Raw genomic sequence first — 20,104 nt, 5'->3', positions numbered from 1 at the left:
TGAGCAATTTGTTTTTTCCAGAAGATCAAATATGAATAAATCATGCTTATTTCTCTCGAGGAGCTTATGGTCTATCAGGGGTCAGGGTAACAACAAACATGTGTACCAAACATGTGTACCAAGATGTGTACCAAGTGTTATGAGAACAGAATGAGCAGGGATGATGGGGAAGAAGTTTAGCAGATGTCCTTGAGTTGGATTTTGAAGGAAGAATATGAATTACCTAGGTTATTAAAGAGAAGTGCTACTTCTACCATATGTTTTAAAAAAACATTCATTTACTTAATAAATATTGATGGAGAGGTCACTTAAACATTTACATTTGCAGAGTACCACGTGATGGGAAGAAACATTGTTTCTGCTCTCCCGAAGCATACATTTCAAGTAGGATTAAAAAAAAAAAAGAGAGAGAGAGAGAGAGAGAGCGGGAGAGAGTCTATAAAGAAGCCCTAGATACAACACAGATCAATTTGGAGAAATTCATGCAGAATTGGAATAAATGAGGGAGCCTCCCCAAGGAGAAGCCAGAGGAGCATGCATCCCTGAGGTCTTTATGTTATTAGTTTTAGAGAATGATCTTTACCCCCAGAAACTTGAGGCTAAAGAGACAGCAAGGAAAGTAGTTAGCAGACTAATGCGGTACAATACACAAGAAGCAATGGAGAGGGACTTCCCTGGTGGTCCAGTGGCTGAGACTATATGCTCCCAATGCAGGGGGCCGGGGTTTGATCCTTGGTCAGGGAACTAGATCCCACATGCCACAGCTCAGAGCCTGCATGCAGAAATGAAGTTCAAAGTTTCCTGTGTCACAACTAAGACCCAGTGCAGCCAAGTAAATAAATAAAGCATTTTCAAAAAGAAGTGATGGAGAGTCAAATTGAACATTCTATACTAAAACACATTTAAAAAGGCTGAAGAATGACTTCTTCATCTCCAATCTCACCAGCTCTCTATATCCCTGATCAGTATTTCTTTTCATTTATCACTTTTAAAAAATGGCTTACTCGTTAAAATGCAACATTTGCATTTATTTTAAACAGAAAACAGAGACTGTTAGGAAGACAAATTTTGCATCTATTTGCTGTTTTTGCAACAAAGAATGAATCAGAAGCAGTTTTGATTGTTTTCATCCCAACTCAGTGGAAGAGACATGAGTATCTTTTTCAAGGCTAATCCCCCACTAGATTTTTAAATTCTCATCTCTTCAAGAAACTTGTTTCATGCTGCTTTATTATCTCTAAACCTACCTTTTCTATTAACTTCTTTTCCTCTTATTCACAATCCCACCCCATACAATTGCACCTTGTACAATCCCATCTCACTCTGCTGTATCACTTCTTCCTCCCTCTCAGGATTCATGAGAATAGATTTCATTAATGAACTCCTTTTCCTTACTTCCTATTTGTTTCATAGTGAAAGTAGCTTTTTAGAGACACAACTGTATTGAACCATTGTTATCAAGTTCAATGACTATATTCGTAACTGTCTTTTGTATTTTTATATTTACATTCCTGGTATGGTTTGATGTTTATATTTCACATTCTTATTTCTAGGAATAAATGAAGTATATATTTTACTGATTTTTAATGAGTTTTTGTCATATCCAGTGAACTCATATGAGGTTCAATTTCTTTGCAAGAAAGTTAGAAATTTAGCTGATTAATCAAGAATCAAAATGCTTACTTGTGGTTTAGGACTGTTGAAATAATCTTATGTTATTACAAATAGTCAGATATTGTGTCATGTACCTATGAATCAACAGTTAGTTTAAAGGTGACACATTATAGCTCTCATTAATTTTTTTCTCAAATCAGTTTTGATGAAAACTTAACAAGAAACTGTAAAAGTGTGGCAGACAATCTCTAAGATGCCACCCAATGATTTCAACCTCCTAGGATTAACACTCGTGTATCATTTCCTCCCCAGAATGTGAATTGGGATGATCAACTCAGTTGTAATAAATAGAAAAAGACAGAAGCTATGGGATGTCACTCCAGCGACTAGGTTATAATAAATGTTAGGTGTGTATTTACTCTCTCTCATGGATCACTTGCTTTGGAGGAAGTCTGCTGCCATGAGACAGTCTGAGAGATGTCCATATGGTGAAGAACTGAGAAAGGACTCTGGCCAGCAGACAGCAAGAAATCAATATCCTTAGTCTAACACCTGTAAGGGAGTGAGACCTGCCAAAATCCTAAGAGGTGAGCTTAGAAGTGTATCATCCTCAAGTGAAGTCTTTGACTTAGGCTGCAGTCTTACCTGATTGCTTGTCTGCAACCTCATGACAGACCCAGAGCTACAAGCACTCAGCTAAGCCATACCTATACTCCTGACCCACAGAAAATGTGAGATCATCAATCTTTGTTGTTTTAAGCCACGAAACATGGGCAAATCTTATCATGCAGTAATAATAATAGATAAGCAATATAACATATTTGACTTTATTTCAAAGAGGAAACTTTAATAAATAACGAATAACTAACTGATCATCCACTTTTGTATTATTTTAAAAAACTGTGACTCTTTTCAACGATATATTGTCCATTAGTGCCAATCAAGAGAGCAAAGATTACTCATGGTTACTTAAGAAGTAATAATTGCAAGTATGTGATTAGAAATCCAGGACAAATCATTGTGAATCTTGTTTTCCAAAAGAATGGATAAAACTGAGACTATAGTTTGTAAAACCAGTGATGATAAATGCCCACGCCCCACCCCCCACCCCAAGTTAACAGATGAATGAACATCTTAGAATAATATTTGCAAAGAGGGAAGGTTTTAGATACAGGCAATATCTTTCTAATGAGGTAACTCACCTAACTGTCATTGATTGAGTAGTCAATGTCTGCGACAGATATTTTTGCCTAGATTTTAGCAGCTCGATTGTTCCTGCTGAGAGGGGACCCAAGTGATATACCTAATATCTGCAAACTTTAGCCCTCTGAGGAAGCAGAGAAATGGCACAGGTATCAAAATTGTAGATTTTTGAGAACATGGAAAAAATGGAGAACTGCCTTTTCTTTGAAATAATGAGAACAAAAATAGCAGAACAAGTTGGCATTCATTGACAATAAAGTGCATAAGAATAACAGTGATGAAGTTAAAAGTATATTGAAATTATCTTGAAACTCAGCATAAATATGCAAAACATTTGAGAGGGAATCGAAGGAAGCCAGCTTCACAAATAAGGTAAATGCATAGCTTGCTCAATTAAAGTAATTCAAAATATTCATCTTTAAATTATTTTTTGAAAACCATTTTAAAATATGCCTGTTTCAAGGTATACTGGAAGAAAGAAAAAAAAGTCCATGAAATATAGTCAAAATAGAGTATGTGAAATCATAGCTGATTAAAGAGAAGAATTAGAGTTAAGCTAATCCTATACTGGTAATAAAACACTAATCTCACAATAAATAATATGGTCTGGCAATTGTGTTGGGATTTATTCTCTTTCATAGTTTAGGCTGCAGTGAACCCATGACTATTCTCATAGCTTTTTAATTGCTTTTCCAGTCTGTATTATGTTTCTCAATAATTTTACCTATGCTTAGGAGATTTATTTCCCCAAATCATAGATGTCACTATACTTGTTGTCTGTACAAACTCTGTAGTAAGTTTTCCCTGACTGCAAAACAGCTAACCTTCCAGGATATTCCAACAGTCTCCTTGCAGGTGAAGCAGGCAGACTACATGTCCAGCTTCCCAGATTAGTATATGACTTCACTACACATGGGTTCAATTCCTGAGTCGAGAAGATCCCCTAGAGGAGGCTAGGACAACCCACTCCAGTATTCCTGCCTGAAGAATCCCAGGGACAGAGGAATCTGGTGGGCTACAGTCCATTGGGTACAAAGAGTTGGACATGACTGAGTGCAAACACACACTTACCAGTTATGATATGATCGGCATGATAACTAATGTTCTCGGTATTTTAATTTCATTATCTATAAAACAGGATGATATTTTTAATGAGTCTAAATGTCTATTGCAAAAATTAAGAGAAATAATCTATCACATTTTAGGAATAGTGTCCTGGTCCATTATGAGTATTTCATAAATATTAGCTATTACTTTATGATTGCTAATATTGCTCCTCTTTGAAATTCAAAGTAACCTAACATTATGAGTGTCTACCATCTGAGAGAAGATTTTATGTACATTATCTTATTTAACTTGAATTACAAGTCTTTTTTTTTTAATTGATTTTTTTTAAGATACTTTTGATGTGATCATTTTTTAGTCTTTATTGAACTTGTTAAAACATTGCTTCTGCTATTTATGTTCTGCTTTTTTGGCTGCTAGATATGTGGAATTACTAATTCCCTGACCAAGGATGGAACACATACCAACTGCATTTAGAAGGCACAGTCTTAACCACTGGACTGCCAGGGGTGCTCTGAAACTACAAATTTATGAAATAGGAATCACTATTCATATTTTAAAGATGAGGAGATCTAGATCCAGATATTTTAAGTGACTCTGTACATTCTTACAAAGACTGAGTGCTACAGCCAAATTCCCACACAGATTTCCTGACTTCATGTTGAGGGCTTTTTTTTTTTCACTGCACAGGAGTTTACCGTTTCAAGTTTGTAACCAACTACTCCATTGTAAAGAATACTGGTTAATAATTTTGGCTATGAATTTGAAACCAGCATAAACAATTACTTGTAATTCATACAAATTCACAAAGTTTAAACTTCCTTAACTGTAAAAGATGGATAATGATGCTCATCTTTATAAACTTATTAAAAGGATTTCTTCACTTAAATAAGTATAATAGCTGGTAATATGTGCACAAATGTATTAATTTATAGGAAAATATTTATATTTTTAGAGGCTTCCTTGGTGGGTTAGTGATAATATATCCACCAGCAATGCAGGAGACACAGGTTCCATCCCTGATTTTGGAAGATCCCCTGGAGAAGGAAATGGCAACCCACTCCAGTATTATTGCCTGGGAAATCCCAAGGACAGAGGAGCCTGAAGGGCTACAGTCCATAGTGTCTCAAAGAGTTGACCACGGCCTAGTGACTAAAGAAAACCAACAAATTTACATTTTTAGATTTGTTAAATTTATATTAAGACAATTAATATTCTCACATCCAAATTTTATTTTTTCATTACCATACCCTAATCTTCCCTGCAAAGTCAAGTGAGCCTTAGGAAGCATCACTATGAACAAAGCTAGTGGAGGAGATGGAATTCCTGTTGAGCTATTTCAAATCCTAAAAGATGATGCTGTGAAAGTGCTGCACTCAATATGCCAGAAAATTGGGAAAAAGCAGTGGCCACAGGACTGGAAAAGATCAGTTTTCATTCCAGTCCCAAAGAAATGCAATGCCAAAGAATGCTCAAACTACCACACAATTGCATTCATTTCACACGCTAACAAAGTAATGCCCCAAATTCTCCAAGCCAGGCTTCAACAGTACATGAATCAAGAACTTCCAGATGTTCAAGCTGGATTTAGAGAAGGCAGAGGAATGAGAGATGAAATTGCCAATATCTGTTGGATCACAGAATAAAGCAAGATAATTTGAGAAAAACATCTATTTCTGCTTCATTGACTATGCTAAAGACTTTGATTGTGTGGATCACAACAAACTGTGGAAAATTCTTAAAGAGATGGGAATATCAGAACACCTTACTTGCCTCCTGAGAAACCTGTATGCAGATCAAGAAGCAACAGTTAGAACTGGACATGGGACAATGGACTGGTTCCAAATTGGGAAAGGAATAGATAATGGCTGCATATTGTCACCCTGCTTATTTAACTTATATTCAGATTACATTATGCAAAATGCTGGGCTGGTTAAAACACAAGCTGGAATCAAGATTGCCAGGAGAAATATCAGTAACCTCAAATATGCAGATGAGACCACCCTAATTACAGAAAGCAAAGAGGAACTAAAGAGCCTCTTGATTAAAGTGAAAGAGGAGAGTAAAAAGTTGGCTTAAAACTCAATATTCAAAAAATGAAGATCATGGCATCTGGTCTCATCACTTATTGGCAAATAGATGGGGAAACAATGGAAACAGTGACAGACTTTATCTTCTTGGGCTCCAAAATCACTGCAGATGGTGGATTTCAGCCATGGAATCAAAGCGCAGTTGCTTCTTGGAAGAAAAGCTATGACAACACTAGGCAGCATATTAAAAAGCAGAGACATCACTTTGCCAACAAAGGTCCATATAGTCAAAGCGATGGTTTTCTTGTAATCATGTATGAATGCGAGTGTTGGACCATAAAGAAACCTGAGTGCCAGAAAATTGATGTTTTTGAATTGTGGTGTTGGAAAAGACTCTTGAAAGTCCCTTAGACTGCAAAGAGATCAAACCAGTCAATCCTAAAGGAAATCAGCCCTGACTATTCATTGGAAGGACTGATGCTGAAGCTGAACTCCAATACTTTGGCAACCTCATGCAAAGAGTCAACTCATTAGAAAAGCCCCTGATGCTGGGAAAGACTGAAGGCAGGAATAGAAGGGGACGGCAGAGGATGAGATGGTTAGATGCCATCACCAATTCGGTGGACATGAGTTTCAGCAAACTCTGGGAGATGGTGAAGGACAGGGAAGCCTGGTGTGCTGCTCTCCATGGGGTAGCAAAGAGTTGGACATAACTGAGCAACTGAACAACAATCTTCTCCATGCTTATCTCTGACTATTGAAAATGCGCCCTTCTTTCATAGAGAAACGTTTCCCTTTGTCCCAAGCACTGCCTTATCCTCCAAATAGATAAAGATCCACAGTCCCGTGCCAAGCTCTGTAGAGCTAGATATGCATCGCCATTCAGAATTTTATCTTATTATATAGTTAAGAGTGTATGTCTTATATAATATATAATCTGTTTTAGTTCTTAAACTAAAGTTTAGTTCTTTAGCTCTTAAGAACTAAAACAGAATTCCACAATTAAACACAATAATATTTTTGCTGAAAATAGTACATATGTTCATATTCATTTGGATAAATAAAAAGACTACACATGGGTTTATATCAGTTCAGGCCATAGATTTTAACATATGCAGATCAGGCTAGAAAGTGGTTGCCAAATAATTAAATTTAAAACAGTTTGTGTTCAGTGGTTTTGATTTTATAATTACACATAAAGAATTGTAGATCTGTATGAACTCCTTCTGTTCCCTATCTCCCTACTCTTAACAAGTTTATTAGGTTCTTTCTTGAGGTTATGTGGTATTCTGCCTAGCATGATTGTGTAATTACTCATCTTAGCCTCTGTTACTTTAGGATCTCTAAGGGAAGGAACTGTGTCTTCATCTTTGTATGTTTTTCAGGATCAAGGATATTCTTAAATCCTACTAGGTATGTTAGGCACACTTTACAAACAAGAAGCTATCACACCAATATTTCAAATGGGTAGATATTGCTAAAAGCACTTGTCTTCCAAATATGGCAACACTTCTTTTCACGGTTCCAGAGATCAAGTTGCCAACATCCGCTGGATCATGGAAAAAGCAAGAGAGTTCCAGAAAAAACATCTATTTCTGCTTTATTGACTATGCCAAAGCTTTGACTGTGTGGATCACAATAAACTGTGGAAAATTCTGAAAGAGATGGGAATACCAGACCACCTGACCTGCCTCTTGAGAAATCTGTATGCAGGTCAGGAAGCAATAGTTAGAACTGGACATGGAACAACAGACTGGTTCCAAATAGGAAAAGGAGTACGTCAAGGCTGATTATTGTCACCCTGCTTATTTAACTTCTATGCAGAGGACATCATGAGAAATGCTGGACTGGAAGAAACACAAGCTGGAATCAAGATTGCCGGGAGAAATATCAATAACCTCATATATGCAGATGACTCCACCCTTAGGGCAGAAAGTGAAGAGGAACTAAAAAGCCTCTTGATGAGAGTGAAAGAGGAGAGTGAAAAAGTTGGCTTAAAGCTCAACATTCAGAAAACGAAGATCATGGCATCCAGTCCCATCACTTCATGGGAAATAGATGGGGAAACAGTAGAAACAGTGTCAGACTTTATATTTTGGGGCTTCAAAATCACTGCAGATGGTGACTGCAGCCATGAAATTAAAAGACGCTTACTCCTTGGAAGAAAAGTTATGACCAACCTAGATAGCATATTGAAAAGCAGAGACATTACTTTGCCGACTAAGGTCCGTCTAGTCAAGGCTATGGTTTTTCCAGTGGTCATGTATGGATGTGAGAGTTGGACTGTGAAGAAAGCTGAGTGCCAAAGAATTGATGCTTTTGAACTGTGGTGTTGGAGAAGATTCTTGAGAGTCCCTAGGACTGCAAGGAGATCCAACCAGTCCATTCTGAAGGAGATCAGCCCTGGGATTTCTTTGGAAGGAATGATGCTAAAGCTGAAACTCCAGTACTTTGGCCACCTCATGCGAAGAGCTGACTCATTGGAAAAGACTCTGATGCTGGGAGGGATTGGGGGCAGGAGGAGAAGGGGACGACTGAGGATGAGATGGCTGGATGGCATCACCGACTCGATGGACGTGAGTCTGAGTGAACTCTGGGAGATGGTGATAGACAGGGAAGCCTGGCGTGCTGCAATTCATGGGGTCACAAAGAGTCGGACACGACTGAGCGACTGAACTGAACTGAACTGAACTGAACTGAATATACATTGAGTCATTATCCAAGCACATTTCTTTGGAAAGAAACAGTGTAAATTATGCTAGTATTGAGTCCCAAGAAGATATCATGAAGAATTTAACCTAATTTAGGTTGGCCTAAATTAGGATTCCAGAGGAGGTAGGTAATGCCCCAAAATTTCAAATTCTAATCTAAATTTGGGAAATTAGAACATGATGGGGTAACATTCTTTGCATCTTATTGTGAATGTGCAGTTGAGCCATTAAAAATTTAATGATGATATTCTTTGACTAAAATTGACTTCATCCTATGTGTTTGTGAACCTTTTTGTTCCAAGTTATGATTTACTTTAGAAGAAATAGTAACATTTGCCATCTCACCTATATGTTGTCCATACATGTGATAAAAGAAGCTGAAACAATATGCAGTGTTCGTGGGTCCATAAGGGTTTTTGGGAGCTATGCTGAAAACAGGGCTGAGAAGTCGAGCCTTTTCTCCTTCCAGTCTGGGTCGAGATGTCTCAATGTACATGTAAAAACCTTTGAAAAGACAAAATAAAATGTGTAGGCAAATTATTAGTAGGTGACATGAAATTTAAAATCAGTGAAAGGTTAGAATTTTTGTATATATTAATAGTAAAATTAATAGGAGAGTCTGCATCTTATTTATAAAAATCTATATATGCAAACACAATATAAAAATAAATAATATACATAATTAAAAATAAATTTTTAAAAATGTATAAAAATGAGGCAAAACTGGAATTTTCGACTTGAATTGTCAAAAAAAATTCCTAATCTCTTTATACAGGTCAGTAAGTTGTCAGTGAAAATTAATGACTACAAACTTTGTAAATAACTGAATACTTGATATGGTAAATAAAAAATTTCATGTTTTGTTCCAAAATATTTAAATCTATAGCTAAACATTCTCTTGCATTTCACATTTAGCATAATAGCACTTTTTAAAGTCCAAGGCTGGAGTATGATTGATGTGAACACACCATTTCATACCCTCATACCTTCTTTGGAGCCACTACGATCAGCATTAGGTCCAGTGTTTGGAGTATATTTTGTATTTCTTGTTGCAGTACTTTGTTTTGTCCAGTCAAAATTATCTGTATCATCTTGGGTGAACAAACAAATGTTACCATCTTCAAATCCACAGTGAAATTCTCCTGTTGGCAAATTTTAATTACAATAAGTTAAATTAATACAAACACTGCAATAGTCTTCTAAGAAAAATTTAAAACATACAGCAATAATAATGCAAAGTTGCAATAATGGCACCATAGCCAAAATAATGTACAATATGACAATTAAAAGCTACTTCAATTTTAATGGAAATGAAAAATAATCTTGATATGTAAATCAGCCTCTTATTTAACAATTTAAACCCAAACCATTTTCCTCTGAAATATCCAAATAATTGAAATTAAAGAATGTGCTGCCTGCTTGAATTATGGCTGAAGAATTTCCTAACTTCCCTTCTTCGAGTATAGGAACAATCCAAAAAGAACAATTAGAAAACGGTCTTAATTTAATTACCTGATGGTACTTTAAAGCTTTCTACCTTGAGCCTACAGTATTTCACACCACGTCTGCAGATGCTGTCACACATACTCATTTGCACAAATGGAGGCTTACTTAAGGAAAGATACTGGCAAATTATTTTTAAAAAGTAGTTATCTTTCATACTTTATTTGAATGTGGATTTGCAAGATGCTTAAAATTCACTAGAAGTAAAGTAACGAAAGTCGCTCAGTCGTGCCTGACTCTTTGCAACCTGTGGACTGTCTGTGGAATTCTCTAGGTCAGAATACTCCAGGGGATCTTCCCAACACAGGGATTGAACCCAGGTCTCCTGCATTGCAGGCAGATTCTTTACAAGCTGAGCCACAAGGGAAGCGGCTTGGACAATAAAGCATCTGCCTGCAATGTGGGAAACCCTGGTTTGATCCCTGGCTTGGGAAGATCCCCTGGAGAAGGAAATGGCAACCCATTCCAGTACTCTTGCCTGGAAAATTCCATGGACAGAGGAGCCTTGTAGGCTACAATCCATGGGGTCGCAAAGATTTGGAGACGACTGAGCGGCTTCACTTCAAAGTAATGAAGAGATTTTATGAAGAACCTGTGGAAGGACTGGGATTTCTTGGATGCCAGCCACATGCTGAGCTCAGACCAAACAACAAGTTCAGAGAATGGTAGTAATGTTTCTAGGGATTAAAGGGTTTTCTTACTGGAATGGGCCCTGCTTGAAACACAGGAGTAACTAATATCTTTAACTGCAAAAATTAAGAAAGCTTGCATTATTTCACTCAAACTTTAAGAACTCTATAAAAATACAGAAATACTAACTCATGAGGTTCACAGAAAAGAAAGTTTTGGCTAATTTCAGCTAGTAAATAATGAAGTCAAAACTGAGTACAGATTCCCTTCAATTCATAAAGTTATAGACATCTAAATAATAAAGACTCCCATATTTTCCCCCTGCAATGGGTTAAATTTATGAAATATTCTTGGGAGTGGAGCCCTTGAAGTTGGAACCATGCTCCTGAATTAATCTGTGTTTGTACCCACTAAAAATGAAATGTCAAAAAAGGGAATTAATAAAATTATCTCATTTTCAGTAGCATCAAAAAGAATAAAATATTTAAGAATAAACTTAGAAAAATATATGAAAGACATACATTGAAAACTATAACACATTGATGACAGAAATTAAAGAAGACACAAATAAATGGAAAGACATCTTACATTCTTGGATTGGAAGAATTAGTACAGTTAAAATATCTTTACTACCCAAGGTGATCCTTAGAGTCAATGCATCCTCTCTGAAAATACCTGTGGCATTTTTTTTTAAACAGAAATAGAAAAAATAAAGTTCCTAAAACTCTTATGGAACCACAAAAAACTTGTATACTATTGGTTGGAATATAAATTGGTACAGCTATTATGAAAAACAGTATGAAGTTTCCATAAAAAAATCTAAAGACAGAACCACCATATTGTCCAGTAATATCTCTTAAGAACACACATCCAAAGAAAATGAAATGAATACCTCAAAGAGATATGTGCTCTCCATGTTCATTGCAGTATTATTTGCAAAATAGTATTATTTGGAAGACAAATATTATTTGAAAAATGGTATTATTTGAAAGTTGTTCAGTCATGTCTGACTCTCTGCGACCCCATGGACTCATACAGTCCTAATCCAAGTTTCCATTAATGGATGAATGAGTAAAGAAGTTATGGCAGATATATGCAATAGGATATCATTTAGCCTTGAAAATGATTATCCTGCCATTTGCAATAACACGGATTAACCTGGAGGACAATATGGTTCTCTTGACAACAAATGATATTTGGTTTTAGTTAAAAATGTCAATCAAAAGATTTTTTTAAAAAAGAGCCTTCTGAATAGAAAGACCTCCTCAATTAAATTTAAAACATAAGTTTTTTGAGGCTAATGAAGAACAAGACTGTGACAAAATTTCACGGACTTACTCTATATAAATATTTTGGAAGTGGATATTTAGGATAAATAAGTTGATTTAAAGACTATGTAAGTCAATAAAATGCAAAGGGGCATTTAAGAGTAACTTGATTTATTGCCAACATATGAGGTCTCATATCACAATTATTATCATATTAAATGTAATATATATTTAAATATATTCTTGAAATCACTTTATTATATTAAATAGAATTTCAAATAAACTACAATTTTATACGTAAGCCAACATAAATTCAAACCATTAAAAAATTTTATTATCAAATGATCTTTTTTGGAAGAAATATTGCTAAATAGTAGTTTAAGAGTTAATGATGGATAAGTCACTTATCAATTATAAATAATATATGAGAAGAAAGATTTGGCAACATTTTCTTCATTTTAAGAAATAACTTAGAATTATAATAGAAATGCTTAATGTTTGTATTGTTGCTGTTGTTCATTCATTAAGTCATATCTGGCTCTCTGCGACCCCATTAACTGCAGCATTCCAGACTTCCCTGTCCTTCACTATCTCTCTGAGTTTGCTCAAACTCATGTCCATTGAGTAGGTGATGCCATTCAACCATCTCATTCTCTGCTGTCCCTTTCTCCTTCTGCCTTCAGTCTTTCAAAGCATCAGGGTCTTTTCCAAAGAGTCATTTCTTCCCATAAGGTGGCCAAAGTCCTGGAGCTTCAGCTTCAAGAAGCAAGCATCTTTTATTTTCATGACTGCAGTCACCATCCACAGTGATTTTGGAGCCCAGGGAGATAAAATCTTTCACTGCTTCCACTTTTCCCCCATCTGTTTGCCATGAAGTAATGGGACTGGATGCCATGACTTTCATTTTTTGAATGTTGAGTTTTAAGTTAACTTTCTCACTCTCATCTATTACTCCATTAGGGGGTTCTTTAGTTCCTCTTTGCTTTCCACCATTACATGGTATCATATGCATACCTGTGGTTATTGATATTTCTTTCTCACAATCCCAGCTTGTGAGTCATCCAGCCTGGCATTTCGCATGTATTCTGCATGTAAGTTAAGATAAGCAATGTGACAATACACAGCCTTGACGTACTCCTTTCCCAATTTTGAACCAGTCTGCTGTTCCATGTCCAGTTCTAACTGTTGCTTCTTGTCCTACATACAGGTTTTTCAGGAGCCAGTTAAAATGGTCTATTTCCATCTCTTCAAGAATTTTCCACGGTTTGTTGTGATCCACACAAAGGTTTTAGTGTAGTAAATAAAACAGACGTAGATGTTTTTCTGAAATTCCCTTGCTTTATTCTATGATCCAGCAGATGTTGACAGTTTGATCTCTGGTTCCTCTGCCTTTTCTAAATCTAGTTTGTACACCTGGAAGTTCTCGGTTCATGTACTGTTGAAGCCTTGCTTGAAGGATTTTGAGCATTATTTTTCTAGCAAGTGAAATGAGTGCAATTTTATGGTAGTTTGAACATTGTTCAGCATTGCCCTTCTTAGGGATTTGAATGAAAACTGACCTTTTCCAGTCCTATGGCTACTGCTGAATTTCCACATGTGCTGGCATATCGAGTGCAACACTTTTACAACATCATCTTTTAGGATTTTAAATAGTTCAGCTGGAATTTCATCACCTTAATTAGCTTGGTCTGTGGTAGTGCTTCCTATGGCCTATTTGACTTCACCCTCCAGGATGTCTGGCTCCAGGATCACTAGGTGAGTGATCACACCATCGTGGTTATCTGAGTCATTAAGACCTTTTTTGTACAGTTCTCCTGTGTATTCTTGCCACCTCTTTTCAGTTTCTTTTGCTTCTGTTAGATCCATAACATTTCTTTTCTTTATTGTGCCCATGCTTGCATGAAATGTTCCCTTGATATCTGCAGTTTTCTTGAAGAGGTCTCTAGTCATTCCCTTTTCAGTGTTTTCCTCTATTTCTTTGCATTGCTCATTGAAGAAGGCTTTTTTATCTCTCCTTGCTATTCTCTGACATTCTGCATTCATCTGGGTATATCTTTCCCTTTCTCTTTTGCCTTTTGCCTCTCTTCTTTTCTCAGCTATTTGGAAGGCCTCATAATTTGTAAGGCAAGATAATCACCTTGCCTTCTTGCATTTCTTTTTCTAAGGGTTGGTTTTAGTCATCTACTCCTGTACAATGTTACAAACCTCTGTTCATAGTTCTTCAGGCACTCTGTCTATCAGATCTAAGCCCTTGAATCTATTTGTTACTTCCACTGTATAATCATAAGGGGTTTGATTTAGGTCATACCTGACAGGCTTAGTGGTTTTCCTTACTTTCTTCAATTTAAGCCTGAACTTTGCAATGAGGAGGTGATGATCTGAGCCACAGGGAACTCCAGGTCTTGTTCTATCTGACTGTATAGAGCTTCTCCATTTTTGGCTGCAAGAATATAATCAATTTGATTTTGGTATTGACCATCTGGGGATGTCCATGTGTAGAGTCATCTCTTTGTTGTTGAACGAGGGTGTTTACTATGATCAGTGTTTTCTTCGCAAAACTCTGTTAGCTTTTGTCCTGCATAATGGTTTTAATTACAGTGTTTTCTCAGATTATTTTCCCTTGAACTGCTTCATTTTCTTTTTCACTTCAATTGCATTGACAATATCAATACTGGGAAGGTATCTTTTAGTAAATTGTGGAGAATAAATACTAAGTAAGTTGTAGCTAATTAAAATAATAGCAAAATAATAGTGACATAAAACAAGTTTGCCAGAGGCTGAGGTACAAGGAACCTGGACTACAAAGCAACACAAACAAATTTTAGGGGTAATGAAACCTTGTGGTGACGGTTACATGACTGTTTAAACTGGTCAACTCTTCTTTCAGAAGTGTACACAAAATATGGTAAATTTTATCATGTGCAGGTTATACCTTGAAAATAAATGACAAAATTTAAAATATTGTAGCATTTAAGGAAAGTAGGTAAAAGTAGTCTTAGGGAATGAAAAATTAACTTTCCTTAGCAAAAATCTAAAATGAAACATGACCGTCTTGTACACATTGGCCTATTTTCTTTTCTTACTGAATAATGTATAGCTAGTGTATTGAGAACCTGAATCCATAATGAATGACTTTGATAAAGTACTGTTATCTGTGTTTGGGACCTGGAGGTAGTAATGAAGGTTAAAAAAAATCAATTAATAAGAAAAAATGCATTTGACTGTCAAAAATATAAAAATAATTACTTTCTTTTGATAACAGAGAAATCATTAGGTAATATTTATTTATTTCTTTTTTCTAAACAACTCTCATATTCTACCATATTGACTATCATTAAAAAAATTCAAAAGGTACACAACCAATGGAAATTTTGGTATCGAATGTTATGCTGGAAATTACTTTAAAAATAGAAAATCCAATGCATCATTTGGATTTCCATTTCACACATGTGAAGTCCTTGCTGAAGAAGAGAAGTCGATAACTGTGACCTGAAGGACACAAGTTTTAAAGGAAGCATGCAAATTCTAATATATATTGTCCATATTTAGGGCACATTTCTGGCTTAAATAACTTCTGAACATTGTACACCAGACAAATGGAGCTTTGTCCAGTTACTATGTATGTGAACATGATCCCTTTTCAATGACAGGCGAGCCTTTCTTCACCTTCTTTACCCGAGGGAACTCTATTAAACTTTCAGGATCCAGGGTTGATATTATCTCTTCTGTAAGATTTTCTCAGCTGCCATAAAATAATGGTGCTCATTATATTGGACTGAGGTAATCAGTTAACAATCACTTCCTGTCTATAAATATGCATGCATTTTGTTCAGTAGATAGACTGTTCAAAATTCTTTCCTTGAATTGAAATACTTGTCAACTTGTCCCTGTAATTACTTTTAATCTTTCTATGATAACTATTTTTAAACATTTCCACTGAAAGTGCAGTCAGAAAACGTACCTTCAAAGGAATTATAGTCAATATAGTAATTAATTAGCAATAGTACCCTGAGTAGAAGCCAGGGAGAATTTTATTTATGCCATTAATTCATCTTGAAACTGTCATGTATTTGTTCTTTTAACAAATGATCATTGGACACCTGCTAAACATGAGATGCCATTATAGATACAAAGAGTGAAATATAGAGAGAAACTAGAAATGGATTTAGTTCTTAAGTATCTTACAGTTTACTGGAGGATATGAGAAAATAAAAAATAACTTCTACATAGATGAAGATAAATTGTAATTGAAAATCAAAATGAGGGAGTAATTAGTGGAGGAAGAAGCATTTGTGCTAAACATTATAAGAAAAATGAACCTCAAAGAGCTGATAATAATAGCTGCATTAAAAGGTCATTGAGGTGATTAAATGAACTTTTATGCATTGAAGCAAGATGTGAACAATAAAGGTCTATACAAATATTCAGTATTAGTGTTTGGTTATGCAAAAGCAGAGTAAAAGAGGATCTCTGGGAGGAAACACAGCAGGAATAGAGGTTATGTAATTTGGCCTTTGTTATACAATCAATCAGTTAAAGGCCAAAACAGAAAAGAGAATACAGTAAAATGCAAAAACAGATTTGGACATTTTCTTCACTAAGGATAGGAAATTAAGAATGTTTAATGGATCGGAGTAAGAGTACAAAGATGGCTCTTCTTTTTTTGTTAGACCAGAACAATATCTTGCTAGACACAAAATAAGGGACAAAAATTGATTCTTAATTTTAAAATGAAATATTATTAAGAGGATGGTAATCAAATTACTTTTTCTTCATATAAGATTGGAATATGGAATAGTGATTAGTGAAAAATCTTGATTGAACCATTAAAATACCAACTTTCTAAGTGAATATGATATTTCATGAGTTGAATATAGAGATCAAATGGTAAAAATTAAAGAAATAAATAATAGCAATACAAATAATATACAATACCACAAAAGGAATAAATAAACCACAGTTACACAAATAACAGTTGTTAAGCATGTTGGAGAAATGGCTGGATATTTAGGAAAAGTCAATAATCTATATTAAATTATTTATCTTTATGCCCGTAGGATTCAAAGTTTACAATTAACGCTGGTTTTACTATTTCTAAGACATTCTATGTCAACCCAAATATGAGCAATTGATAAACAACCTTTGTATGTTTATGCATTTTTTATTTGTATAAATTGTCAAATATAGTGCCATTTTTAAAGTGAAAATATACTTACTCAAATGAGGATTAACAGGAGCTACAAGAAAAGCAAAAAATAATGTTAGTATGGCTTAAATGCCTTTTATAAATAAAAGACTAATCAGCGTCTCATAAGTGCCTAACTAAAACTTAATGATCTTCCCCACTGTGGCCAGAGAGAACTATATCTGCAATCTATTTTGCTTTCGAAGACTGAATAGAATCTACTTTGGAACTCAGCAATAACAGCCTCAAAGTACCCAAATTATCAATGCTAAATGGCTCACGGGATTTGTTCATTTCCCAAGGTATAGAGTAGCTGATTTTTGTTATCTTAACCAGTGCTAAACAAAACCAAGTAATCAAAACTGAGGCTGACAAGCTATACTTTTGATGTTTTAAGAATGAATGCAATTATCTAACAGAGAACACACTTTAGTTTTTTTTGCTATTATCTACTTCTGTTTAAAATATATGGTATATATGAAAATAAAGCAATCTTCATATCATGTTATTGTGTGTGAGCCAAAACAAATAGGTACTTTAATGCTGTTTTAATTACTTTCACACACACACACACAGTTTTCAAATGATAGGTAATGCATTTGCATTTTTGCAATGTTTATCTCAAGAAGAAATATTTATCTCAAAAAACTAATTGTGTTTACAGTGCCAATTGATTTCTACCTGAAAAGAAATGCATACTTTAACTATTACTGAAGCAAAACAAAACTATATCTAACCTAAGAGACAAAATGGTATCTGTATATATCGATTAAGCATTTATCACTCTGAGAGAAAATTTCATTCTGGATGAAAGAAAGCATTATTGCAGTCTCCTAAGATTAAAATGGGTTGCTAATCTAACCTCCAGAAGATTGTCTATTTTGTTGCTGGTTCCTAGTGTTTGCCATTAAGCACTTTTGTTAAACTTGGACATAGCAGTAAAATACAAAATGAATGTCATAAATGCACACACATGCACAAAGCATCTTCATATAAAATTTTTACATTTAATATACTGAGATCAATTTTAACAAAGTGATTAGTTTATCAACGAATTACTTTTTACTATTTCTACATCAAGAAGACAGAGTATTCCCATTATTTTAGCTGTTCTACTTGTACTTGCCCCATTGCAAATTATGAAATGAATAACATAGAGAAGGGACTATACATTTATTAGTTCCCCTGAAAAACAAACAAAAATAATCCCTTTCTTGCATGATGCATGCATGCTAAGTTGCTTCAGTCATGTCCAGCTCTTTGCAATCTTACGGACCATATCCCACCAGTCTCTGTCCATATGATTCTCCAGGCAAGGATACTGGAGTGGGTTGCCAGGCCCTTCTCCAGGTGATCTTCCACACCCAGTTATCAAACCTGCATCTCATTATGTCCCTTGCATTGCAGGTGGATTTTTTACCACTAGTGCCAGCTGGAAAGCCTCAAGGTATCAGTATGTTTTAATTTGAAAATTAATTATTGAAATTAAAATTATTTTATAATTAGGATAATATAACTTTTGATTTTATATATAGTTTTTGAAAGAAGTAAACATCTTTGAATTATAATTTAGTTCTAAGCAATGTCACAGCTACATGTAACCTGTGACCAGATCGAATTTTGAGACTTCTAAAATATTTTAGTCAGCAAATTCACTGCAGACATCAGGATTAATCTTGTAAAAATTTGCCATTCTAATTTGAAATATTGCAGTGAGTCTACTTTTCTTCTTTAAAACTATCAATAGCATGTTGAATTTCTTAAGGATGCCTATATATACATTGTATGCTTACACACACTAAAGTATACTTTACCCAAATCCATAGTATATAAAAGCAAATTTTAATTAAAATGTTTAAGATTTTAATAAGCATGACAAGTTATAAAGATAGTTTAAAAAAGTTGGAACTAAACACAGTACTGATTTTCCAGATTTATTTTTCATTTCTGTTTGTTACATCAGAGTTTTCAATAAAAATTAAATTGAATTTCTGAAGATTTTTTTCTATATCTCTGTAAGACAAGTTCTAATGATTCCTATAAACTGAGCAAATAGGTAAAGATTTCTGTCATTTAGGAGTGATCTCTAGTTTTCATTAGTTAGTCATGTCATATAGTTGTTTAAGGCGACAGGACACTGAAACTTTCTGGGTCTTAATATCTTCACCTTTAAAAGAATGAGTATTAATTACGGTTTCCAGTGCCCTCCATATTACGTAGTTTGCAGTTTTACATCTTGGAGGAGAGGGAGCATAAATATTAGAAGGAGTAATTCATATTTTATAAAAATATTTGATGCTAAAACTTTAGACAATTATACTAAGATGTAATGTAGTTGTTTGTTGGATGGAATCACGAAAGTGATTACAGAATAACAATTGCTATTCTGCTCTAATATTTATATCATTAAGATAAAAAAGTACATTTTAAAAAGAGTCATATTCAAGAAAATATATGCAGTGATTCTAATGTTTTTATATTCCTTGATCTTGTATGACTATTCCACTATATATTATATATTTCATTTTTTAATGAAAATTGAATTTGTCATGCCCAATGTGTACTCTGACTGATGAGAGCAAATACAGGTAACTTTATAACTCCAGTGAGGTTTTAATAATTTCACTTTATTTTTTACTTTGACAGTATTCACTGTTGCCCCCGTCAGTAGGAAAATATACTTAATGCTAAACAGAATGGAAAACTTCAGCTGCAAAAACCCTCATTCTATTATCTTTTAAACTCAAGCCTTAATCAAAAAGAAAAATATTCCACTGAGGTAACAAAACATACACAACCTTGCAAAATACATTGATGATTTTAGAACTAGGCTTTGAACACTATAAATTTCAGCTGAAAAATGCATATAAATTCCAAATGATAAAATATTAATCT

General features: G+C 34.7%; 1 protein-coding gene across 1 annotated transcript in view; it reads right to left on the bottom strand.

Annotated features, from left to right (window-relative positions):
- Positions 1 to 20,104, bottom strand: part of MDGA2 (MAM domain containing glycosylphosphatidylinositol anchor 2) — a 921,279-nt gene that overhangs the window by 36,350 nt on the left and 864,825 nt on the right. The window contains exons 12-14 of the mRNA XM_068965010.1: positions 17,241 to 17,261; positions 9,610 to 9,765; positions 8,969 to 9,127 (exon numbers count right to left, since the gene is read on the bottom strand). Of these exons, the coding sequence (XP_068821111.1) occupies positions 8,969 to 9,127; positions 9,610 to 9,765; positions 17,241 to 17,261 (336 nt within the window). The remainder of the gene's footprint in view (positions 1 to 8,968; positions 9,128 to 9,609; positions 9,766 to 17,240; positions 17,262 to 20,104) is intronic.

This window comes from Capricornis sumatraensis, chromosome 2 (assembly GCF_032405125.1).
Source record: "Capricornis sumatraensis isolate serow.1 chromosome 2, serow.2, whole genome shotgun sequence".
NCBI lineage: Eukaryota > Metazoa > Chordata > Mammalia > Artiodactyla > Bovidae > Capricornis > Capricornis sumatraensis.
Note: the sequence above shows the minus strand (reverse complement) of the source record. Positions and strands in the feature narration are given on the sequence as shown.